Consider the following 26530-nt stretch of genomic DNA (forward strand, 5'->3'; position numbering starts at 1 on the left):
TCTTTACCTACACAAAGCAATATTCTTAGCTCCTCAACTGCTCACCTCCTAACAGCGGCTATCCTGGTCGAGCCTCAGAAATTTAGGTGCATTTGTTTGATATTAAAATAAATTAAAATAAAAATTAGAATAACCAAATTTTTCGATGCATTTGGTTTATGATTGGAATTCGAAGTCGAATTTAAATAGGATTTAAATATAAGGAGGGAGTCTAAATTAGATTTTGAGGGATTGAAACTTTTTTATTTTTTCTAAAAATCAGAATGTAAATAGAACTTTTTCCAAACATAGTCGGCAAAAGAGTTACTCAGTTCCAATTTTCATTCCAGAGCCCAACTCCTCCCAACAAAAATATGCACTTTAGTTCATTTCGGATATAAATACATCAAACAAAGGCACGTCAAAGATCAAATATAAAACTCATCCAAGGGCATTTCATGGAGTGTGAGAATAACCTATGCTGAAATTCGTCATATGCCTGATGCTGTTCTTTGTTTTTCTCTGTACATCAGGATTCCAACCTGCAACTCCAAATGTCGTCATCTTCTAGGAGCTCCAAGCAGCAACAACGCAATCCATAACAATATAAATGTATACTTTACAGTGTCGAAAAAGAAACAAACATGAATGCTACAATATGCAATTTTAGAACATCGATTAACCAAAGTTAAAATTTTATATGGTACAATTTTTCCCTTTGTTGATCTGTTTATGCTTGGGAAAGTAGCTGGTAAGAGAGCAACAGATATTCTCTTTCCAGCAGCCAGCATGATTATGATGCTACAAGCAGAGGAAAATAACAGAGTCTGGTACAGTAGTCGGGAAATATAAATTCTTCTTCCTCTTCTTCCCTTTCTTGTTCTTCTTCTGCAAGGTAGACTCAATCTTTTCTGGAGAAGCTGAGGTGAGATTGTGTGCCTGCTAGGTTGGAATTATAAAAGAGATTCCAAAATTAACATATGGCATAGGCCAGAAACATAGAGAAGTAGAACTTAGCGGATTGAACTGATGTAGGAGGAAGGGTCTGGGGGAGCAGGAACCGCAACTGCTCCTTCTAGCATCTGAATCACCTTCTGCATTGAGGGTCTTAGAGATGGCTCTTCCTGGATGCACCAAATGGCCACCATTACAAATCTCTCCACTACACTCATGTCCGCCATAGCCTCTTCATCCTTCTCCACCAGGAGGTCCAACCTCCCTTCTCTGTAGCAGTCACAAGCCCAATAAGTGAGCACCATCACCACCTCATTTCCCACCCCTCGTTCTAAGCTTTTCCTGCAACAAATAATCTCAAGCAACACGACGCCAAAGCTGTAGACGTCCACCTTTGCGGTGATGGGCGCATTTTTAAACCACTCGGGAGCAACATATCCTCTGGTTCCCCTGATGCCAGTGTTCGTTCGGTGAGACCGGTCGGTTCTTAGAAGCTTGGCCAACCCAAAATCTGAGATCCTAGCGACAAAATTGTCATCTAGGAGTATGTTTTCTGGCTTTATATCACAGTGGATAATCGGAGCGCTGCACTCTTCATGCAAGTATAGGACTCCCCTGGCAATCCCCAATGCGATTTTGGTTCGCCGGTTCCAATGTGGCCTCTCGCTCGCGAACAGAAAGCTCTTCAATGATCCATTGCTCATGTACTCGTATACCAGAAGCCGATGCACCCCTTCGTTGCAGAGACCGAGCAATCTGACCAAATTCTTATGGTGAGTCTGGCCGATCGATCTCACCTCGTTCATGAATTCCTTGTCGTTTTCGTGGAGCAGCCTATCTAACTTCTTCACTGCGATCCACGTTCTTGAGTCCAATGTTAATGACCCCCTATAGACCCTTCCAAATGATCCACTGCCCAATTCCTCACTAAATCCATTTGTAGCCTGCTCGAGCTCACCGTAAGTGAAAACTCTCATGTTCATTCCGGGCACGCTCGATTCTGGTTTAATCGGCCTCCTGTTTCCGTAGCGACAGAGGGCATTCACCGATATCACAGCCAGGAACACCATATTCAGAAGCCCGGAGCTCCCCAGAAGCAACGATCCAACTAGAATTAAAGTTTTCCGATCCTTCTTCTCGACAGCTGCGGTCGAACCGGGCGGCTGAGGCGTGGAAGGGTTGCTTTTGGCCACTTTGATCAGAGCTGTCCCGGGGAAAGACGACGTCTTCCTCCCGTTGGAAAGGGGAAGCTTCTTCTTATAGCAGTCTCCATTCTTAAAGATGGTCACGGCACACATGCAGTCGCTCAGGCAGTACTCTTTGCACTGGTCTTCGTCCACGGTCGTGTAAAGCTCGTAGTCTGACAGCGGCCAGTCGATTTGGGCTAGCGGCTGGAATTCGAACGAATCTGTCTGGTTCCGCTCGCAGCTCTGCGGCGCAAAGCTCGGCATGCACCCTAAATATTTCCTCGTCGAATCGATGAATGAATAGTTGGGCGGGCACAGGCAGTCGGGCTTCCCACTGTCGCCGTTCGACACACAGTAGCTGTTGTATCCACAGGCCCCGCTCCCGTAATCGTTCATGATCGCGGTGCAAATGTTCGGAGGGGTGGTTCCCGCCACCTGCCATTCCTGCTGCCCATTGGATGCGCTCTTCGGATAGACGTAAAGCGTGAAGACGCCATCGGGGTCGAGCGTCGCCCTCTGGTAGTAGTCGTTGGTCGAGTAGGTGCCGTTGGAGAATATGGCCATTTGTGTACCGTTTGTGAGAGCAAGGTAAAGGCTGCCGGACTCGTTGAAGACGAGCCGGGAGTTGGAGCCGGAGTCCACGGTGCCGGTGGCCCAGTAGGCCTTGTACAAGTTTCCGGCCGGCATTGCCGACGGGTAGAGCACCAGGTTGCCGTCCTTCTGGTCGAGGAGTTCGAACCGGCCTTCGGAGTAGTCCAAGTCTGTCAGCCGTGACCGGAGACTGGATCCTGGCAATAGGGTTTGGCCCGGGAGGAGGGTGTCGTTCGGCGAGGCGAAGCTCTGCCACAGAGGGGAGGAAGAGCTGGAGGAGACGAGGATGAGGTTGCCGGAGTCGAGGAGGGCGGCGTAGGAGGCGTTGCTGACGCCGGGGTTCCAGACCTCGTTGCCGGACTGGTCGGTGAGGAAGAATTGGCCGTCGGAGGTGAGCTCGAGCTTGGACCCGGCCAGGACCGGGTTGTGGCCGTTGGCAAACCAGACAATGGCCTGGGGGGAGGTGGAGTTGTACCAGATGGCGAGGAGGAAGAGGGAGGCGTTGGAGTCGAGCGCACGGAAGCCGAAGGCGAAGTCGCCGGAGGGGGAGGGCCAGGAGTTGGTTGAGCCGAGGGGAGTGAGGATGGTGCCCTGGGTTACGTTGGTGTAGGTTTGGGCAGTTGCGGAGAAAGCTTGGCTTAGAGCAAGGAGGGCAACCAGGCTTACGAGATGGCGAGAGAGAGGAAGGGTTGCTCCCATTGCCATGGTATGGGAGTTTAGCCTTCTGGGAGAGGGGATTCCATATTATATCATATGTATTAATTTGTAAATGTAAATTTCCCTGTAAAATATTATTTTGACTATTCTGCCGTTTCAATTGCCTTCAAGTCAAAATTTGACGTCGGCTGCGAGGTTTGAGGTTCTTTCTTCTTACCTCTTGACCTGCTCGGTCGGGCCGGTTGGCCCGTCTACCAATTCAACGCAGTAGGTGATAGCATACGACGCTTTACGGGTCCTCACTGGCGATCTCTAGAAGTGCAAAGTCGGAGAACGAGTCCACGCGGTTGGGCCCAATTAGGAGTCATATAATATAATTGCCGGTTCCACGCGCTAGGTGGAAGAAAATAGACAGGGATTGAAGCCATGGTGGAAGGGCCGGTTCAGATTTATCCTGCTGCGGCTAAGGTGTGCAACTAGCACCACAAAGAGCTATACAGTTCTAAATAGCCATCACTTCATTCGATTATAAAGACAGACTGCTATTGATTAAGATATGCGTTGTGTGTCATGCATTGCGCATATTTTTGTATCATACATTGCACGATATTTGATAGCCATTCATCTTCATGGTCGAAATAATAACATAACAACCATTTTGAACTGTACAGCTCTCTACGTTGCAAGGCACACCATAAAAGATCGTGGGTCCAAAGAAGTTGGGCCCATATTTAGATATCGAATACCTAATTTCTAGATATTATCTATAAACAGAAAAAATTTAGAAAATAATTACTAAAAGTTTAGAGATTGAAATTTATTTTATAAGAGAGTCCCAATAAATCTCAAGAGGTTACCGAGGATTGTCCTAAAATGTTGGATGATTGATTATGATAAATAAGTGATTTATTTTGTTCTTATATTTTCTTTTTTAAAAAAAGGAGCAGCTAATCCCGGCTTCTACCCCAAATTACCTATTCTACTGCTTAAGTGGCGACGAATGGTACCTTCAGAGAAAGCATTCAACAGTTTGGGAAAACAAAAAATCTTGTTATTACAAAACGAGGATACTAGGTTTTTGAAGCTCATTCAATTCCTCAAAATTCACAGTGGTTGTTGCTGGCTTCTAAACGCTTTCACCCCACCTGTCCTCCAGAAGATAATATCTGGGTATAAAACATTTTGTCACCATCTTCTTTCCCATTATTCAAGATGGATGTTGGATTGGAGGCATCTAAGATTTGCATTTGGCTGACAGATCAGTCAGGGATGGTGGCTTGTGCGGAGACCGTTTGACCTACCAAAAGGTTGGGGAGGACTGGTCAAACTTTAATTTCACGGAGCCATATCCTGCTTTAAATGCCAAAAAAAAAGCAATTTGTTGTTAGCATTAACTAGATTTTGGCATGTTTAATTCGCATAGTTTACTATGGTTAGCCTTTGATTTGATGACGAGATCATTCAAAACTAGTTCAGCTAGGAAATAAATCAAATTGTGATACTTTTTCTAAAGTTTCAATCATAAGTAAGCCCAAATAGAATGTCAAGTCAAGTCAATAATCAAGCTCATTGAAGTTGAGTTCAATTTTGGGACAACATGGGGTCATGAAAAATCAAAACAGAAGTTCTCAAGCATCGCTCAGGCTCCACTTGATTACCCTAATATATGTTTTTTATTTTTTCATTTTTGCCACTCGTTTATTTAAAGATTGTGGGGATTACACTTATATATGTAATGAGACAAGGCTGAGCAATTTGCTACTTGGCTTAGCTTAGCTCATGCCTACTGTTAGTTGGCCTTGGACACGATAGACCCTTATAACTAGGGCTGATTATGGACCGAACTTGGGCACAGAAAAAATTAAATTTTAAATAGGTTCAGCCCAAAATTTGATTAAAAATAAATAAAATTTAGGCTCGAAGCTCGGTTCATGATCAGCTCTATTTATAAGTAATGAGACAAGGCTGAGCAACTTGATACTCCCTTTCGTCTTAACTGATAATGATAGCCCACCGGGCACCTCCAGTGATTGTTGATGACATGTTTCCAGCTTAATGTCAGATTGCCAGTCTTCCACTTTAATTTTATTTTGCCCCTCCATCTACTGCAATGATTATTTCCCTTGTCATCAAAAAAAATATTTTAAAAAAATTAGATGGGCTACCAGCAGGAAATCAGAGATCCATGCACGGTTAAGAATTCTTTGTTCGAAAAAAAGAGGCCCATTCTTTCCCACTTGCTTCAGGTTCCTTATCATCCCTACTTTCCATTCAAGAAAAAATCGAAAAATTAACAAGCAAAAGAGCCATCATTGATTATTCTGCAAGACCGAGCCAATGACAGAGTTTATACTCCAGCGGAAAGCAGGAAAATAGGAAGAGAAAAATCATGTTTGAAACACTAGCCATCCTTTTCAGAGAGAGACTGGAACACTGGTCGCCCCTTTTTCATATATATGTATCACTAGTCACCTGTGCTCAGCTCTGAAAAAGAATTGTGAGTCTCACCTCAGAAGACCAATGGAACAGTAACAACAGACGAGACATGAATCAGAGGGAAGAGAAGAGGGGTACACCAGGCAATGTGGTACCAGCATCGACGATGAATATACTGCCCGACACGTATTCTGATGAATCATGGATCAGATACCGGACCAGCGACGTCAGTGCCGGATCCGATGTGTCCAATGTTTGCAAGGGAACAGTCCTCTTGGTCACTCTGTCAAGCCATCCTTTCTGCATGAGACCCTCTGTTATCTCAGATTTGAACAACCCGGGTAATTGCGTTCACCCTGATGCTATGAACCCCCAATTCCAAAGCCATCACCTGTTCATCAGATTCCAATTTCAGAATACTGGTGACGCGATTGAAAACATTGGAAGCAATTTGGAAGTAACAATCCATCAACTGAAAAGGTGAAGGGTGTTTCATTGACTACAGAATTCTTCCTTCTCAAAAGAGTTGGTGTCAAGGCTAATGTTTCATGGAAAAACAGACAATTACCTTGGTAATGGCACCGACACCTGCTTTTGATGCAGCATAGGCAACACCTCCAGGTAATTCTCCACGTTGAGTACCAGAAATAGATGAGATATTAATCCCTGATCCATTCTGCTTCGTGTCATGCATCCGTCTGCAGATATGTTTGGATACCAGCCATAGACCACTTAGATTCGTGGAAATGAGACTGTTCCATTCCTCTTCAGGCCAATCCAGAGGAGAATACACACAACCTGAGGAGCGTAAATAATTGGGGTCAGAGCTAGAAGCTGGAGTGCAAATAGACCATAAACAATTAGCTGGTCATCAGGGCAGAAGATGAGATCAATACAAATAAGCAAGCAAGAAGAATGTTTCATTTGAACCATAGAAGGATCCACACTGAAGTCTAGTCCCATTATATTCGGCAGTCTGCCTATACTACGAACCCTTTATCAGGAAAACACATAACTAAAAGAAAACATTCACCTACCAGCAATTAGTTTCATTAGAAGGTCATTATATAACGATTCAAAGTTGATAGTAAAAACTTTTCGTACTATAATTTAAACAGAAGTTGCTCCAATAATGAGAAGCAGATATCTAGCTTTGGGAAATTGAATATGAGAAAAGCCAAACAAAGCATGCAAATCTAGTATATCTTGGTATGTGCTCAGGTTTAATTGCTACCTAACTTTTGCTAATAAAAAATTTGGCAAATCTGGAATTCCATCTACCAGGTTCAAGGGAAAATCAGACCTTTATGACATCTCTATTATAACTTCTCAAAAAAAAAGAAGAAATAAAGTTATTACTATTGTGTTAGTTTAGACAGAAGTTTATCAGGAGTTGCTAATTTCTTTTGTTGCGCTTAGAAATTATTTGAAGTCTTCTATATATCATGTCAAAAGCTTTCTGCTATCTAGCTCCACCTCCTACGCACATTTACTGATGCATCCACCAGTTGAGTTGTAAATCTTATCTGCCACCTGAATAACTCAATGTCTGCTTTTACCTTTTCTAAATTTACATCATTGAATTTCTTTTGAATTTTTCTTTTCATCACCTTATGTTGTTATCCTTAGATATGATAACTATTTAACAAGAAATTAAAGTATATTATATTATTTTAAATCGACGTTTCTACTTAAGAAATGCCTTCCTAAGTAAATTTAAGAATTTCACCAAGTGACAGTGGGCTCTCTCTTGGCCACTAAGTAAATTTTATCTACTATTTTCCCTATAATGATGTGATGAGGAATGTTGATGTGCTTTGTCCTTGCATGAATACAGGATTCCTTGCCAATTGGATAGCACTCTCTAATAAAGTGATGGTGAACCTCAACAAAGAGGAGCAATGTAACCACTACTCTGAATTAAATCATTAGGCAACCTTGTGAGCTAGGTCATCCTCAAAATTAGCATCGTGGCCGCATGATACTTTGCCTATGTAGAAAATAGTGCAATAATAGACTGACTTTTTTTTTTTGCTTAGGGAAAAAGAAAAAAGGGGGGTGAGGAGGACTTCACCCGCGTAGCAACCCCCACTGGGCCCCCTTCCCGCTGAAGAATGTTCGATACGAGCAGACAAGTTTTACTCATAGCCTCCCTACCCGTGAAGAAGCCCCACTAACGTGGCAGCCCCTTCCATGTGTGAGTATGTCACACCAGCACCATCTAAGTATCGGCAGACCAGATGGCGACTCCACCGGGCAAACCAAGCGGAGGGCATCCGGTCCCCGCATTTAATCGACGCTTGCGCATTTCGAACCTAGGCCACTCCGGTGGAATCTTAGCCCCGTTCTAACCGTGCTACCACCTTCGTGGCATAATAGATTGACTTTTACTGTACCAAGAAAAAAATATCAGATCCCAAGTTAAAAGAATTACCAATCGTAAACCTACACGTGCCTATGTCACTAGCATAGTCTATGTGTGTAAAGCCTAGTAACTTGACTGAAGAATTATAAGTATATAAAATATCATAATCAACGGTTTTAATAATATGCCTTAAAATCCAGAAAATTGTATTAAGATGTGGCCACCAAGCATGTTGTATACATCGATTCACAATGCCATGTGCTTTTTTTCTGAATTGTTTAAATTTATTATTCCATTTTCTTCTTGCAATCTCGTCATTAAGAGTATCTATTGGCATCATTTTTGACTCTTTAAGATATCCCACAAATTTTGTTCTATCATATATAAATTGATAATAGATTTCAAAAGGGATAACAAGTGCTATTCAAACTTTTGGAAATAAGTGAAATAGTAAAAGTAGCCAAGTTGATAATGGTGAAGTCGGATATGCTTATCCTAATGAGAGAGATGGTTGTAGCATCAACTATTATGATTCACATCTTGCATCACCAAAATAAAAATCCACATGCTTACATTGCTATATAGCAAATTAATGAAAATTCTTCAATTATACAGAGCTACATATGCACAAACCATCAATCTGAAAGCATGTAGCTCATATACCAAGTAGAGCCCTAAATACGCGAACTAGCGTTCTCAAAAATCTATAACTCTGATACCATGTAAAATAATATGCAATTTGGAATAAGCCAAATGCGCCAGCTTATGTTCCAGAACAAGTATCAATTAAACCAAGCAAAAGAAATGGAGAAAAAAGTTAGAAAAAAAACTAAATTTATTGAAAGAAATAAACAACGAAATAATGAGTTTAGCTTCTCTCACATAAACATCTCATGCTTCTCCAAGAAGCCTCAAAAATTCTCTCCATAAAATTATCACTAAAAGACAAAATAAATTATACTAGGATTACATATATTTAGTCTAAAGCTCATTCTAAACTAACTTAAACCAGCATATAAAAACAATATATAAATAAATAAATAATACTTTGGAGTTCATGATGACGTCAGAAAACTTGTTGGTTACAGTGTAAAAAAGGAAAGGAGGAAAAAACAATATAGCTATTTTGAAGCTTAATTTTGGAAAAATAAGGGCTAAAATGTTAAAACACCTGAAGCAATTTTCGATGTTAAAAGCTTTGAATGGTCTTGTGGATGAGGAGAGAGGCCTTAGCGGCCAAACATGTGGCCCGATATTTGCTTGAGCTTGAGAGTCTGTGGAGTGCTTTGATGAGAACTAAGTACAGCAATTGGGTCGCAGCGACTGAGTTCCAAATGAGTCAGCATTTCCCTTTATTTGGCGCAAGATGGGTTCTCGGGCTATGAGAGTGTTGTCTCAAATTAGATGGGTGATCGGTGATAGCCAGTCAATTGATGTGCTAGATGATGTCTAGATCTTCGAACTACTATTGCAGTTATGGCCCACCATGGTCCATGTATACAGCTCAGGTCTCAGGGTGTGCAACTTTTTTTGTCCAAAAGAGAGGAAATAGGATGCGGAGACAGTGTGGTGTCTCTTTGGGGAGCAGTTGGCTTAGAGAATCCTTACTTTGGCAGTATTTAGGGGGTGGCCTGGATAGAAGGACTTGGGGTACGACCTGTAGATCCAAGGTGAGGGTCTCCGACCTTGGGAATTTGTATCGAGTAGAGGCTTCACGATCGATTAACGGTAGATGGTTATGAAGACTCTGCACTCATCTCCGAGTTACCTTATTCCTGTGGAAGGTTGCCAGGGTTTATCTTTCAACCAGGAGCGTCCTTTGCCTGAGGGGCATGAGGCTCTCCCTACTTATGACAAATGCTTCGAGATAGAGAAATTAGTAGAGCATGCTCTGTTTGGATACTTTAAGGCTATTTTGGTGTGCAACTGGCTAAAGTTGACTAGAGTTTCTTGCAATCTTCGACTCTGGTAGCGACGTTCCTAGCTTACCTAAAAAATTTTTGTGGAAAGACCCGTCGCCATAGCCAGTGGTGTTAGATGTGCTTATATCGCCTATTATGTCTCACTGGATAGAAATGCCAAGGTCTTTGAGGGCATGAAGCATTCTGTGTTAACGAAAAAAAAACAAGCTTTGAATGGTGTTTTGAGAGATTTTAATCATCCCGCGGTTTACATGAGATTTACCAGAGACCATGGCCCTCCCTGGTAAATCTGATCCTCTGTTTATCGTGGCCGCCAGAAATGTTTGATTGCGTCATCGCACACGTTTTATTCCACATCATTCTTTGGGAAATGGAAGGTGCAGAAATATGATTTGAATTTTTAACTCGATACGATGGCCTCATGCGGCCATGCCACTGCACGGCGCACCAAAACATACCAAGTGTAAGACGCATCGAAAAATGGTGAGAAGACGAGGCGGCTGACTGGGTGGCTGCTTATACGGTCCACCACTCAGGATACATTCTATGGTATCCGTAAAAAAAAAAAAAAAAGGCGAAGAGACAAAGATTCCTCGACATTCTGGAATCCAACCACCGAGCCACATGCCGAGAGCTTTTGAAGTTGTACTACCGCGCAACTTTTTGCCACCTACACTAACGTGAGTTGCTTTAAATTCAGCTACTCTTGTGCTCAATTTCTACAAGAGCTACCTCTATGCTGAGATTTCTCTCTTTACTCATTCGAAATCCAAAGAACTTCTTTGAGGAGCCATGGTTTTGTCATGGTCCATAATTTCAAGTGTTGGGGAATATGGTTTCCCTCAAGCGACATAATTACCCCTAAGAAGTCGCACAACCGCCGACCTTGGACAGCCGAAGTCGGCGTCCGACCTTGGAACGTCCGACCTCAGAACCTCCGACCCGAAAAATTTCCGACACCCGAGGTCTATTCTTGTCGACCACCTACTACGGCCGTACCCCTCCGAGGTCCGGCCGAGGGCCATATCCTGCCACTGCCCCAGCATTTATTGCGCATGACCCCTGCAAACCCCCGGTTCACTCAACCATTAATGCGGATCTCCGGCTTACTCCACAATTAATGCGGATCTCCGGCTTACTCCACAATTAATGCGGATCTCCGGCTTACTCCACAATTAATGCGCGTGGCTCCTGTTATCTACGGACCCGCAGCTCTCCATGGCAAGTCAGCCCAGCAGAGTCCAATCAACTATGATAAGTCTCTGATCTCGACCTTACCTCCGACATCAATGCAATGATTCGCCCGATCGCGTGCCAGCTCGGGTCGTACGACGACCTCACCTCCGACATCAATGCAATGATTCACCCGATCGTGCGCCGATCCGAGCAACATGCGAGCCGTACAATGACCTCGCCCCATCACATCACAGGTAAACCGACCCCCCTATAAAAGGGAGCCCTTGCTCCTCAGAGGGGGGGTTGGACACACCATACACTACAGATACTGTTCCTGCTCTTTTCCTCAAACACATCTGGCCCCCCCTCTGACTTAAGCATCGAAGGGCCGGCGCCGGAAGACCCGGCCACCGGCTTTTCTGCAGGCACCCAGACGGAGGACGCCGCCCGCCGACGGGACCGCCACTCCCCTGTGAGCACCTGCCGCTCCCTCTCTTCGACCGACGATCGCCCCCCGGGTCTAATTTCCAGCCAATCAGTTGGCGCTAGAGGAAGGGACCGAGTCGCGATCATGAAGTTGAGAAGCAAGGGGGCCTCCAACATCTCCCGGCGTCCCCCACAGAGTCCTGGACATTCCGTCCAGAATTGCCTACTCCTGCTGACCCGGTTCCTCAGGTCCAGCCGGAGCAATTCAATGCCCTGGTGCAGCAAGTTCAGGCCTTGGCCGCCGCCGTTCAAGGCCTGCGGCGTGAGGAGGCCTTACCAACGCTACCCCCGCAGGCCCAGGTCCTGCCGGAGTTTCCCCCTAATGGCCCGGTTCTCCCAGGCCAGAACTTTTATGGCTCCTCCAGAGCCAACAATGAGGGGCGGACCTCCCCCCAGAGAGAGCTATCGAGGGAAGATCTCAACAGAAGACCCCAACCCTCTGAAGCTGAATCCAGCCCCAGACCACCGTGAGCCGAGCAAACCACGGTGACGATTCTACGGGTAGGGGAGCTCGACAGGAAAGTTGAGCACTTGGAGCGCCAGATTGAAGCACTCCACAGTAAGAGAACAAGGCAGGAGGGAGATTTGAGTTCACCACCAAATCCCCCTTTTTTCCGCCAGATCGAGGATGAGCCGGGTCCCCACGAGTTCAAGATGCCTCAAGTGGAGCCCTACAGCGGAACCACCGACCCCCTCGACCACTTGGAGAGCTACCGAGCTCTCATGGCCCTACAAGAATCCTCAGAGGCCGTACTTTGTAAGGCCCTTCCCGGCGACTCTTCGAGGGACAGCCCGGCTTTGGTTTTCTGGGCTAAAGCGAGCACTGTATCTTCCTTCGAGCAACTCGGCAGGCAATTTGCTACCAAATTTCGCTGCCAGCCGACGCCAACGGCGGACGGCAGACTCCCTCTTGGACATCAAAGCAGAAGGAGGGGAAATCCCTCAAGGAGTATCTGGACCGTTTTACTGCCGCCACGTGGAAAGTTCGCGAGCTAGACCAATCAATAGCCATGTCGCTCTAAAGACTGGAGTTCGCTCCTATCGATTCCTCTTCTCCATTGAGAAGAGCTTCCCAGCCGACTTTCACCGAAATGCTGGCCCGAGCCCGAAGTATGCCAAGGCCGAGGAGGCAGTTGCCTCCAGGCGGGGTACGATTGAGCCCGCCTCAAGGAAGCAGAAGAAACGCCACGAGAAGCGCGGCCGACAGAGAAGCCGATCCCCCCGTCGAGAGAAGAACCTCCCCCAGCTGAGGAGCCCCCCTCGGCAGCAGGGACGAGCTCAGAGGAGGACCCCACCTCGACCAAGGTCTCACCACGGCCTCGGACGTACCCAGGGAGGTACGAGAACTACACACCTGTCAATGCCCCCGGGCCGAGATCTTGATGGAAATCGAGGGTCGGGATTTCTTCCGACCCCCGCCTCCTATGCGGGATACGGGAGTTCCCCGCAATCCCAGGAAGTACTGCGCTTCCACCGAGACCTGGGCACAACACGGAGGATTGCTTCCAGCTCCGGGACGAGATAGAGGCGCTCATCCGCCGCGGAGTACTCAACGGTTCGTGAGGAACCGACGTGAGGAAAGGAGGCCGACGGAAAACGCCACACCGCCCGAAAACCCGGACGACAACAGGCCTATCGCCGGCACCATCAATATGATCGGGAGGGCCTCGGCAGGAGGAACAGCCCAGGAGTCTCCCCGAAGCGCCCGCGTACTGATGAAGTCATCTCGTTCTCGGACGAGGACTTGGAAGGGGTTGAGACCCCCCACGATGACGCTGTGGTCATCTCCATGATTGTAAATAAGTTTGATATAAAACGTGTCCTAGTTGACAATGGAAGTTCAGCTAACGTTTTGTACTACCATGCCTACCAAAAAATGGGGTTGCCAGAAGGACATCTTCAGAAAATTAATACCCCACTGGTTGGGTTCACCGGAGACTCGGTCCCAGTTGAAGGTGAGGCCAGCTTCCTTGTCACAGTTGGCCTCGCTCCCCAGAAGAGCACTGTGAGGACGGACTTCCTTGTGGTCCGCCTGCCCTCAGTCTACAACGCCATCCTTGGGCGGCCAGGGCTAAACGCCCTTCGAGCCGTGGTCTCAACCCGCCATCTGCTCATGCGGTTCCCCACCGGCCAAGAAGTAGGCGAGGTCCGTGGAGACCAGATGGTTGCCAAGCAGTGCTACATAGCGGCCCACAGAGTAAGGCAACCGACCGAGGCGCTGATTCAGCCAACGGGCCCCTCACTACCCATAGAAACCCTGGATGCGAGGGACAACCTTTGGAAGAAGCAAGTAGAGCCTGGTGAGCTTCTTGTTCAAGTTCCACTACGAGAAAATTTTTCCGGGCTAACTGTGCAGGTCGGCTCCGGCCTTGGCGCCCGCGAGAGGGATCACCTCATCAGCTTCCTGCGGGACAATGCCAATATCTTCGCCTGGTCGCCCGCAGACGTACCGGGAATTGACCCTGAGGTCATGGTCCATCGACTTCAGGTGAAGCCAACCAGCAGACCTGTAAAGCAGAAGAAAAGGGGCTCCGCCCCGGAACGGCAACGAGCTGCGGCCGAGGAAGTGGATAAACTCCTTGAAGCCGATTTCATCTGGGAGGTCTCCTACCCAGACTGGCTCGCCAACGTAGTCCTCGTAAAGAAGGGCCAACGGAAATGGCGCATGTGCGTGGACTACACCGACCTGAACAAGGCTTGCCCAAAAGACAGTTTCCCCCTCCCAAGCATCGACCAGCTCGTCGATTCCACCTCAGGACACCAACTGCTGACTTTTATGGACGCCTTTCGGTACAATCAAATCCGAATGGCGCCAGAAGACGAGGAGAAGACGGCCTTCATCACCGACAAGGGCACCTATTGCTACAAGGTGATGCCCTTCGGCCTGAAGAACGCTGGAGCCACCTATCAGAGGCTGGTCAGCCAAATTTTTAAAGACCAGATCGGCCGAAATATGGAAGTTTACGTGGACGACATGCTGGTGAAGAGCCGAGCGGCGGAGCACCATGTAGCTGACCTCAACGAACGTTCTCCAAGCTCAGGAGATACCGAATGAAGCTCAACCCAGCGAAGTGCGCGTTCGGAGTCACCTCGGGCAATTCCTGGGTTTCATAGTAACCCAGCGCGGAATTGAAGCCAACCCGAGAAAATCCGAGCGCTGCAAGAAATGGCGCCTCCGAAGACAGTCAAGGAGGTGCAGCGGCTTACCGGGGGTTGCCGCCTTGGGGAGATTTGTCTCCCGATCGGCTGAGCGCTGCCTCCCATTCTTCAAGATCCTCAAGCGGCCAAAGGACTTCCGGTGGTCAGAAGAATGCCAGCAGGCCTTTGAAGAGCTCAGGAGCCTTCTGGCCTCTCCCCCGCTACTCACCAAGCCTCAGAGGGACGAAGTCCTTTACTTATACCTGGCCGTCTCCCCAGTTGCAGTGAGCTCAGTCCTCGTCCGGGAAGAGGACAAGCTCCAAAAGCCGGTCTACTACATCAGCCGGGTCCTCAGGGATGCTGAGACCCGATATTCCAAACTGAGAAGAATCTTTGCTCTTATCATTTCAGCTCGGAGACTCCGGCCTTACTTCCAAGCCCACAATACCATACTGACCGACCAGCCTATGAAGCAAATACTTGCAAAGGTCGGATCGTGCGGGGAGGATCGCCAAATGGGCGGTCGAGCTCGGAATTTGACCTCGAATATCGGCCCAGGCCGGCTATTAAAGCTCAAATACTCGCCGACTTCATCGTAGAGTGCACCCTGCCGGACGACCCCGAGCTACCATCGCATCCATGGAGAAGCCCAAGGCACCATGGGTCCTACACTCGGACGGGTCTTCAACTTCGGGGGGTAGCGGGGCCGGACTCATCCTCACCAGTCCAGACGGAGTGGTGGCCGAGCAAGCCTTGCGCCTCGAGTTTCCGGCCTCGAACAACGAGGCTGAGTATGAGGCTCTCATCGCCGGGCTCAAGTTGGCAAAGAACTGAAAGTGGAAGACCTGAGGCCTTCAGCGATTCCCAGCTGATAGTAAGCCAGATCCAGGGAGACTTTGAAGCAAAAGAGCCATCCATGCAGAAATATCTCCAAAAAGTGCGGGAACTCACGTCTACCTTGAACTCTTTCAGTATCAGCACATTCCCAGAGCGGAGAATCTCAGGGCAGACCAGTTGTCCAAACTGGCGACCTCCCGCATGAGCGAGCTTCCCAAGGGACAACGCTCGAGTATCTTCAGACTCCCAGCACGGAGGAACCAGAACCCACCATGTGCATCGACTTCGAACCGAGCTGGATCGACGGGTTCGTCTGCTATCTCCAGGACGGAACCCTACCCCATGACGAGACAGAGGCTCGCCGAATCAAGCGCCAAGCTCCCCGGTATGTCTTATGAAAACAGACTCTATCGTCGATCATTTACTTCTCCTCTTCTCAGATGCCTCCGCCCCTCTGAGGCGGACTATGCCCTCCGAGAGGTCCATGAAGGAATCTGCGGAAATCACCTGGGGGTCGGGCATTAGCCCATAAGATCCTGCGGCAAGGATATTACTGGCCCACGCTCCAGAAAGATGCGACGGATTTCGTCCGGAAGTGACCGGTGTCAACGGAACGCTAACATCCAACGCCGACCTTCGGCCCTGCTGACTTCATCATCGCCCCCTGGCCGTTTGCCCAATGGGGGATCGACATTCTGGGGCCCTTTCCTCTGGCCACCGGGCAAAGAAAATTTCTGGTCGTCTCCATCGACTACTTCACCAAATGGGTCGAAGCCGAACCTGTAGCCCGGATCACCGAGCAAAAGATGCGGAACTTCGTGTGGAAGTCCATAATTTGCAGATTCGGACTTCCCCGTATCCTTATATCTGACAATGGCCGGCAGTTCGACAATGTCCACTTCAGGAAATTTTGCTCTGAGCTCGGCATCGACCACCGCTTCACCTCGGTCGCCCATCTCCAGACAAACGGAAAAACTGAGGTAACTAACCGTACCATTTTGCAGGGACTCAAGGCTAGGCTTGATCGGTCCAAAGGACAGTGGGTCGAGGACTTGTACAACATCCTCTGGGCGTACCGGACTACGTTCCGACTGCCCACAGGAGAGACCCCCTTCAACCTAGCATATGGCACTGAGGCCGTCATCCCGCTGGAAATCGGCCTCCCTTCTTCAAGGGTGGAGCATTACGACCCCGACACCAACTCTTCCCGGCTCAGAAATAACCTGGACCTCGTTGAAGAGACACGAGAGGTCGCCCGGGTCCGTATGGCAAGATACCAACAGAAAACGGCCCAATACTACAACTCCAGAGTCAAGTTCAAGCTCTTCAAAGTAGGGGACCTCGTCCTCAGGAGAGCCGAGGCTTCTCAACCGACGAGCAGGGAAAGCTCGCCCCAAATTGGGAAGGGCCGTATCAAATCGCCCGAGTACAACGACCCGGAGCATACAAATTGAAGTCCCTAGAGGGACTCCGATTCCGCGAAGCTGGAACTCCGAGAATCTACGAATGTACTACCAATGAAACCCCTAGGGGATCAAGACAATCAGGAATATGAACTCAGTCTCCTTTCTACAAATGATTCGCCCATTTCAATGATTATGATTATCTCTTCTAATGTCGGGTCGTCTGTGATCCTCAGATTCCTCGACTAAAATCGGGATGCCTCGAGGCTCGACCGTAGAGTCCCAAACTCCCTCGACCTCGGAAAGTATCGCAGGACGATGAAGTATCGACTTGGCGCAAGATTCCTCGACTAAGGTCGAGATGCCCCGAGGGTCGACCGTAGAGTCCCAAACTCCCTCGACCTCGGAAAGCGTCGCAGGTCGATAGAGCGTGCCCAGACCCATCGACCTGACGAACGATTCCTCGACTAAAGTCGAGATGCCCCGAGGGGTCGACCGTAGAGTCCCAAACTCCCTCGACCTCGGGAAGCGTCGCAGGTCGATAGAGCGTGCCCAGACCCATCGAACCTGACGACGATTCCTCGACTAAGGTCGAGATGCCCCGAGGGTCGACACGTAGAGTCTCAAACTCCCTCGACCTCGGAAAGCGTCGCAGGTCGATAGAGCGTGCCCCAGACCCATCGACCTGATGAACGATTCCTCGACTAAGGTCGGGATGCCCTGAGGGTCGACCGTAGAGTCGCCAAACTCTCTCGACCTCGGGAAGCGTCGCAGGTCGATAGAGCGTGCCCAGACCCATCGAACCTGACGAACGATTCCTCGACTAAGGTCGGGATGCCCCCGAGGGTCGACCGTAAAGTCCCAAACCTCCCTCGACCTCGGAAAGCGTCGCAGGTCTGATAGAGCGTGCCCAGACCATCGACCTGACGAACGATTCCTCGACTAAGGTCGCGGATGCCCCGAGGGTCGACCGTAGAGTCCCAAACTCCCTCGACCTCGGGAAGCGTCGCAGGTCGATAGAGCGTGCCCAGACCCATCGACCTGACGAACGATTCCTCGACTAAGGTCGGGATGCTCCGAGGGCTCGACCGTAGAGTCCAAACTCCCTCGACCTCGGGAAGCGTCGCAGGTCGATAGAGCGTGCCGAGACCCATCGACCTGACGAACGATTCTTCGACTAAGGTCGGGATGCCCCGAGGGTCGACCGTAGAGTCCCAAACTCCCTCGACCTGGGATGTATCGCAAGTCGGCAGAGCGTCCCCCAGACCCACCGACCTGACGCAAGATTCCTCGACCAAGGGTCGGGATGCCCCAAGGTTCGACCGTAGAGTCCCAAAACTCCCTCGACCTCGGAAGAGCCGCGGATCAATGAAGCCTTCCCAGATCCTCTCAACCTCGGCGGGCGTCATCGGGTCCGTAGAAGCCCGAGCCCCCCAACAAGTCAAAGAATGACTTCGAAAGTCGACAAGAAAATGGAACAACCCACTCCGCCTATGTGGAGCACGACTCTAGAAATTGCAAAAGGTACATCCTACTCGACACTCGCCTTGTCATATTTATCTACGCGTTGCTAGCGAAATTCGGTCAAAGTCGAAACCTTATTTTGGCCAAAATCGGACTACTCCTACGAGTCGGTTTAAGACTAATCTGCCCACGACCTTATGCATACTCCGTCTGTTGAACCTCCACGACGACTTATGTAAGTCTTTCGGTAAACTAGGGCCCAACTCGGCCCCCATATGCGGACCCCAATGTCCGAGCTATGAAAATAACCTCGACCGCGGGCGTACTGATCGAGTTCAAAAAATGCCGAGGTATTCTTTAAGGGTTCCAACCTCACCTCACCGAAACCTCGGCAAGGTCCGAGGACGATAATTATAAAAACCCTGGCGACAACTCGATTATTAGCTCATGCTCCCTACGAAGGATAACGCCAACCTTCTTGTGGTCCTACGATCCGGGAGCCGAGTTCGGAAGCCCAGCTAGACTCCTCGGATAGCGGCCAGCGCAAATCTAGCACGGCCCCGCTTGGAGGACTAAGGCCCAAGTTCGGTGCCTCACAAACCTAAAAGCCAAACATGTCAACCTTTGGCGATCTTAGAATCCGAGCTGTAGGACTTAGAAAAATTTCCTAAAAACCTAAGCTCGGAGCTCCCTTTGATTAGTGTGATCAGAACTAGCGAAAGCGAAGGTATATCCAAGGAAGAAACACGCCTCTGTTAAGCAGCTTGAAAGCTAAGATAATAAAGTGGACAGCCGGTGGAACGATAGGTTAAGATTCCAGCCTCGTTTACAACAAAAGAAAGAAGAAGACATAAAGTAACAAAAGGGATTTTCCATTAGTAAACGCCAAAAGGCTAAGTACAAAATTGGAAAGTCGGTCGTTCAAAAGTTTGAAGGCCGACCTCGATTACAATGAAAATGAAAAAGTAAATCTAAGTCCTAAGGGGCGGCGATCGCGTCAGCATCCCCCTCGGGATCATCTATGGCGATGACCGGAGGGTCTTCAGCGGGCACGGGCTCGGGGTCTGCGGCACGGGGCTTCGGCGGGTACCTCGGGGATGCCTCCAACTCGGCCGCGCCGTCGCAGGCTCGGCTATGCCAAACTCGTCCGACTCCGCTCGGATGCTAGGACGGCGGGAACCTCGTCCGAAATCAGAGCTGTAACCCAGCTCATCCTCGGACGGATCGTTGACAAGTCGAATTGAGGGCAAATCCGGGCATCTGCCTCCGGAAGTTGTCCGAAGCCCCAGAGGAACCGTCGACGGTTTTCCTCCTCCAACATGTCGAGGAACTCCTCCGATTCTTTGAAGGATTCCACGGCATGTTCGGCTCGTTCAAGCGCCCTCCTCTCTCGAGCCTCCAGCTGCTCGATCTTGAGGCGCAGGCTCCGCCCTCATACCTGAGGCCCGCGGCCTCAGACTGGACTTCCCCCAGGCGCGCCTCCGAGGGCGTGAAGGGCCGACTTCGTCAGAGAATGGGCGGCCCTCTCCTCTTCAAGCACCTCGACCATTGCGAGGCGCCCGGCGTCAGTGGCCTCCCTCCGAGCCTCGGCCTCGGCCAGCGCCGCCCCCCAGCTCGGCGATCTTCTTCTTGGCCAGCTCAAATTGCCGGCCAAGTCGTCGGGCCTCCGCCTGACACCCCTGAGCGAATGAACACCAGGGTGTCGAGTTCATGAATATGCTGCAAAGAAAGGAACAAAATGATCGTGAGTTGAAAAACACATAGGTTCGCTAATAGTTTTAAGGAAAATCAAGAAGAGAGCTTACCCGGACGGTGTTGCGGTAAGTACCGTCAACAACCTCTTCCAGCGGTAAGTTCCGGAATTCGGCCCGGTCTGCTGGAAGCATCGCACGCCGAAACACGGAGCGTGCGACCTCGGCGTCATGGAAAGCCGAGCTCCCCTCGGGGATTGGGGAGTCCGGCTCGGCCGACTCCTCCCGGAAACCCTTGAAGAGCTCGGCCCATCCGAGTTTGGGATTTCGGGGCCGCTTGCTTCGGGGCCTCTGGTCGGCTCAGGCCCCGGGCGCCGTAAACGAATCGCGACCGGGACCCTCCCGCTGGGCGATGGGAGCGGGGCAAGGAGGGGCCGCTGGCGGCCCGCGTCCGCCCCAGGTCAGCTGCGGAGACCCCCGCCTCTGGGCCTCCCGTCCCGGCCGATGTGGAAGCACCGGCCGACCTCGACTTCTTCCGAGGCTGGGGAACAGCCCCCCCGGCCTTGGCCTCCCGCCTCTTCAGTCGGGAGAAGAGGGACGTGTTGCTGGTCGGCATGTGAGGAATATCTGAAACCAAAATTCTCCCAAGTGTCAGACCAGTGTTAGTAAAAAGAGAGAACGAATAAAAATAAGGTGATGCAACTACTCTTACCCTCGGGGCGCCCCGAACTCAGGCCCACGCTCGCCAGGGCGTCCTCCCGAAGGAGCTCGGTCAGGTTGAACCCCTTCCCGAGGGCCCGCATGGAGTCCAAGACTCTCAACTCCCTCCCCGAGGGCTCGGAGAGCCTATTGAGAGCCTTCAACCGAGGATGCCCCCACCTCGGGTTGAACCCCCATGGCACCTCGGACGCAAGAAAGAAAAATTTTTCCTTCCACTCATGAATAGAGGAAGGGGCACCCTGAAAGAGTGACATACCGCCCCGAAAGGCGAAGTATAGCCACCCTGCATCCGCCGAGTTTTTCTTCAATAAAAAAACACCGACGGAAAACGCTCACAGAGGTCGGGATCCCGTGCCCGAGACACAAGGATAGGAACCCGATTATGGTCCTCCACGAGTTCGGAGCAAGCTGTGCTGGGACGAGTTGGTACTCTACCAGCAAGTTGTTCACGAACTCGTGAACAGGGAACCGCAGGCCGGCCCAGAGCGTCTCGCGGTGGACCGCGATCCGACCTGGGGGCGGCCGCGTCGCCCTATCCTCCGGACCCGCAGTTTCGAGACGAAACCCGGGCTGGAAGAAGAACCGGGAGCGGATCAACTCCAACTCCTCCCCCGACAAACTCGACCCTACCTCCTCAGGACCGAGACCCATTTTGCAGAAAAGTGAAATAAACTAAAAATAGAGGAGGGAGGAGGAGAAGGAACCCTAGCTAGCACAGGGTGGGAACCTACGGGGAAATCGCCGGAAATCGCTTCGGGCACCGTCGGCAAGGTTTGGTCGAAAGGTGGAGCGAAGGAGGAGACGGCAAAAATGAAAGGCAACCAAATAGAACTCTTAGGGCAGATTCGTGGGGTTTATATAGACCCTCCTGACGGCCCAGATCGACAAGATCGGTTCCCATTCCCCGTCCGGATTGCGCCGCGTGTCGGCCTCAGAAGCCGAAGCACCACATTCGCCCCGGATCAATAAGTCGGGTACGAAATCGAAGCGCCGTCCCATCGGATCTCACGGCCTCATCATGGGTCCGCAAAACCGGACCACCTTGAAAGACGAGCGGACGTCACCCCCGCTCCCTTCATTTAATAAGCCTCCGGGACACGTGGAGCACCGATGTAGCCTCCGCCTCCCCAGATCAGTGATCCGCTAATGCGAAATCGGAAACGTCCGACCTCGGATCATGCCGCGTGTTTATTTTGAAGCACGAAACGGCATACCCATTCATGAGGGGGGCCTCGACCACGAGACCGAGGCGCCGCCTGATAAGTGCTAAATAATTACAAATTTATCTATTTTACATAGCACTTATTATTATTGTTATGCACATATTTTAAATATTAACAGAAGAAAATGTGTTTCCCCTCTCATTTCATTTGAATAAATTATTAGAGGTAATTCAAGTTTGGTTTAATTTTCTATATTAATTTAGTCTAATGTGTGTGCAGGTCGAGTCATCCCATTCACGAACTAGTCTCAATCTGTTCCATGTGTGGACTACTTTCTCCCACATGTGCATGAAGCTACCCATTCCTTTGTCCACGTCATATTTTCCGTGTGCACCAAGCTTCCCAACTTGGCAAAACAAAGGCCTCTCCCATTTTCTCCACGTGTCCAAACTTCCTTTATTTTAGATTCAGAACAAAGCCCTTCCAACCTACCCGAGTGGACCCCAACCACTTTTCTTAAAAAGGAAGAAGAAATATAAATAATAAAAAAATTCATATATCCTACTCATTCCCGTATTCATCTTCCATGTCAATTTCTTTTATCTTCTCCTCCCCTGTTTTGGAACAAGCCGCATGATCATCCTTTCCGCATCCAATCCAGCGCCCAAAGATTTTATCCCAGCTCACGAATCATTTCTTTCCCCTGTTCCACGTCCTCCCCTCCCCGCCTTCGCGATTCAAAGCTCAACCTCCCAGCCATCCCGAGCTTCACGGATCTTCTCCGCATCCTCCCAGCGTATTCCCTCCTTCCATGAATAACTCCCAGCCCAGCCATACCCTTGATCGCCCCCGGATCACGTTAAATAAAGAATCAAAACCCCTGTTTCAAGATCCTCTCCGCTTCACCGAGCCTCATCTTCACCCAGATTCATTCCAAGAAGAAATCCTTTCTCCTTCCCAGCGCTGAAACGGGAGACCTTCTTCCCAAATCAGCCAGCCGGTGACTTCTTTCCTTCCCAGCACACCGAAGCAGATCGTCCCGGATTCCTCCCGGCGATACCGCACCGCGTCCCCATCTTCCGGATTCGAGAGCCCCTGCATCGCGCCTCACGGCCGCTCTAGCATCCCACGGATCATCCATTTCCAGCAGCGGTCCCACGGCGCCCTCCACGGATCCTGCGCCCGTCTGCCATCTTCCTTCTCCATTTGAAGATCCCGTACCAGCATCGCTTCCAATCCGGTGATCCCGAAATCCCAGCACCATTTCCGCTCCAGCCGTCCGCGTTTCTCCCATCGCGTGCCAGCAGCCCACCTTCCGCTTCAGCTCCCAGCACCGCGTCCGTGAATGGCATCCTTCCGTGATGCAGCAACGCACGCTCCTCCCGGCGAGTCCGTGATTCCAGCCATCCACGTGCTTGCGGGGGATCTATATAAGGGAGCCATCAGCAAGAGAGAGAGCAGCTCGGTTGGGGGTGGAGTCCAAGAGAGGAGAGCTCGGTTTGAAGAAACAGAGGATACTCTGTTTCAGTGAAGAAGAAAAGAAGCCACCAGCCGAGAGAAAGAAATAAAAAAAAAGAGAGAAGAGAGAGGGGGGAAAGAGAATAGTTGTGATATTTTGGGAATAATGGGAGGTGATCAATTTCATTTGAAGATGGGAGGTCGTCCGGAAGCCATGCTCGGCTAAACGTCTAGTCTAGGGCTGGATGAAGCCCTAGCAATGTATCAGGGCAATTGTGGTTCTTATTTTTTTTAATTATTTTGGAGCCTGTTTAAATTCTTATCTTCAATGAAATATTTCTCTTATGATGTTTAAACCTTGAGCATGCCATTTACTATTCGTGTTTGCTAAAGTAGTCTAAGATAATCCATGCCTAGGAAGATGAGGTGTGCTGCACCCTAGATTAGCATACTTAGGTAGACACTTCATTCTATACCGAAGATGGATTTTCCTAACACTCTTTATGCTTTTATTTTAAAAGGCTTGTAGCCAATATTGCATGCCTCTCCAAAAGATAAAAACTAAGAACACAATCCTTGATGCAATGCTATGTGGTGGATTCCAAACCCTAGATCTATTTACTTTGATAAAATTTCAATTCGTACTCATAGATTAATTTAGTTAAATCAAGTTAGCAAATCCTTCTTTTTGATTTATTTTTAAAAGAAAATAACTTGTCTCCAATCCCTGTGGACCGACACCCGTAATCACTATCCTACGGGATACGTGCTATTGCGTGGTTTATTTTCAAAATTGAAATAACCGATCAATTTTTGGCGCCGTTGCCGGGGATTGCTAGCATAGTTATTTTTCTTATTAAAAAAAAATTATTTAAAAAAAATTTAAAAAAATTTCTATTATTGTTACTTTTCTTATCTTCTTTTTCTCCCTTACTAATTTTTATTTATTTATTTAGTTTTTTTTAATCAGGAATCGAGGAAAAAAAAATCTGGGATGATCAAAAGGAGAACTGCCGGAAAAGAAATGCTGTAGAGGTTTGCAAAAAAAAAAATAAATAAATAAATTGCTGGGGAAATTCCCTTTGGTAACCTCTAAACTTTTCTTATTTAAATTAATTATTGGTTTGAAATTTTGTGGTGATTGTTTGATTTTAATTATAGCAAAATTGTGAATGCATGCTTGATACACATACACAAATCAATTTGCACATAGTAAGGGCAATCACCCCAACAAGATAAGAGCCGGATTTCATCACCGGACTCTTGCCCAACTTAGGTGAACTCAATCTCACATAGTGTCATCTTTAATTAAAATCAATTAGACGTTGGCCCCTAGGGACATTCGAGCTCAATAGGACGAAGATCACCGAAGGTTGCACCAATTTCGCTCTGTGGCTTAGTTGATGTCTAGGCAAGCTTTGTCCCTATAAGGGAGACAGTTCATCTGTTCGAGGCAAGTGGGTTTTAAGTGGGACCTTTGCGAACGCATCGTGACCCCTCCACTTACCTGGGAGCTTACCTGGTCAACTCGGTTCATTAGACCGGATTGGAGGCTTAGGTGCCCTCTTCAAACCAGTTAGGAGCTGTCTAGTGATTTTAGGACAAATCAAGGACTGATGTGTTTTTCTTTTATTGCATGCTTGATTGATCGAGTACTAGTGTATGCACGGTAGTCGTTCTAGAGTACAAAACCTATTACCTTTCGACCCTGAAATAGAACGAACCCTTAGGAACATTCGAGCTAAGATCAAAACATTAGGATCATCCCCACCTCTTAAGATGGCTGAAGAACAACCCAAACTCCTGAGGGAGTACTTTACTCTCACTATTTACACTTCCCCATCTTGCATTCGATTACCTGAGGTAGCAGCTGTACAATATGAAATAAAGTCTAGTGTGATCCAAATGCTCCCATCTTTTTATGGGCTCACCAACGAAGACCCATACAAACACCTAGATGAATTCCTTGAGATTTGCACCACTGTCAAGATTCAAAATTTCACTGATGATGCTTTAAAACTTAGATTATTCCCCTTCTCCCTTAAAGATAGAGCTAAGCAATGGCTGAATTCTTTAGAGGCCAATTCGATTCATTCCTGGGGTCAAATGCAACAAGAATTTCTTAAAAAATACTTTCCCATAGGAAGAACGAACCAGTTTAGACGTGCCATTACAAGCTTCTCCCAAACCGAGGGAGAAGAATTTCATGAAACTTGGGAGAGATTTCGTGACCTAATCCGTAAATGCCCACATCATCAAATACCTAAGTGGCAGCTAGTGCAATGCTTCTATGATGGATTGACTGAACGAAACCGTCATATGATTGATGCTGCATGCGGGGGGACTTTCATGCTTCGAAATGAGCATGAAGCATGGCAATTATTTGAAAATCTTAATGAAAACTCCCTCCACCATGCTTCATGTTCTCGTCAAGCACCCCCGAATTCTCAAAGAAAAGGAACCATTTGTGAAATAAGTAATTCTATGGACCTGTCTAGCAAGGTAGATGCATTGTCCCATAAGATTGACCAACTGATGGTAGGGGGACATGTCATTAGCTCTTCCCAAGCACAAGTATGTGCTATCTGTTCTAGCCCATCACATTCTATTCATGAGTGCCCCTCAGCACCCCAATATCCCGAACTCGTGCAAGAACACATCAATGCTGCCCAAACACAGCCCAGACCGGATAATGATCCATTTTCCAATACATATAATCCGGGATGGCGGAATCATCCAAATTTTTCTTGGAGGCAGCAAGCTTCTAATACCTCCCAACCCTTCTCCCAAAATTTTCAAAACCCTCAGAATTTTCATCTCTACCGTCCCTCAACTCAATTTCAGCATCCTCCTCCTCCAACCCAAAGAAATACAGCCTTTGAGGAGAAGGTGTTGACTGCCCT

The 26530-nt window shown here is 48.6% G+C and overlaps 2 protein-coding genes across 2 annotated transcripts in view; both read right to left on the reverse strand.

The window, feature by feature from the left end:
- Positions 1-992: 992 nt before the first annotated feature.
- On the reverse strand, positions 993-3416 carry LOC103705441 (G-type lectin S-receptor-like serine/threonine-protein kinase LECRK3). Its single transcript, XM_008789149.4, has one exon. It carries the CDS (start codon positions 3414-3416, stop codon positions 993-995), a length of 2424 nt encoding a protein of 807 aa, XP_008787371.2.
- Positions 3417-5607: 2191 nt separating this feature from the next.
- LOC103705443 (2-(R)-hydroxypropyl-CoM dehydrogenase-like) overlaps positions 5608-26530 on the reverse strand; it is a 33172-nt gene continuing 12249 nt past the window's right edge. Inside the window, 3 exon segments of the mRNA XM_039124923.1 lie at positions 5608-6147; positions 6149-6195; positions 6373-6602. Of these exon segments, the coding sequence (XP_038980851.1) occupies positions 5919-6147; positions 6149-6195; positions 6373-6602 (506 nt within the window). The 3' untranslated portion in view covers positions 5608-5918.

The sequence above is a fragment of the Phoenix dactylifera genome, chromosome 1, assembly GCF_009389715.1.
Source record: "Phoenix dactylifera cultivar Barhee BC4 chromosome 1, palm_55x_up_171113_PBpolish2nd_filt_p, whole genome shotgun sequence".
NCBI classification, from domain to species: Eukaryota; Viridiplantae; Streptophyta; class Magnoliopsida; order Arecales; family Arecaceae; genus Phoenix; species Phoenix dactylifera.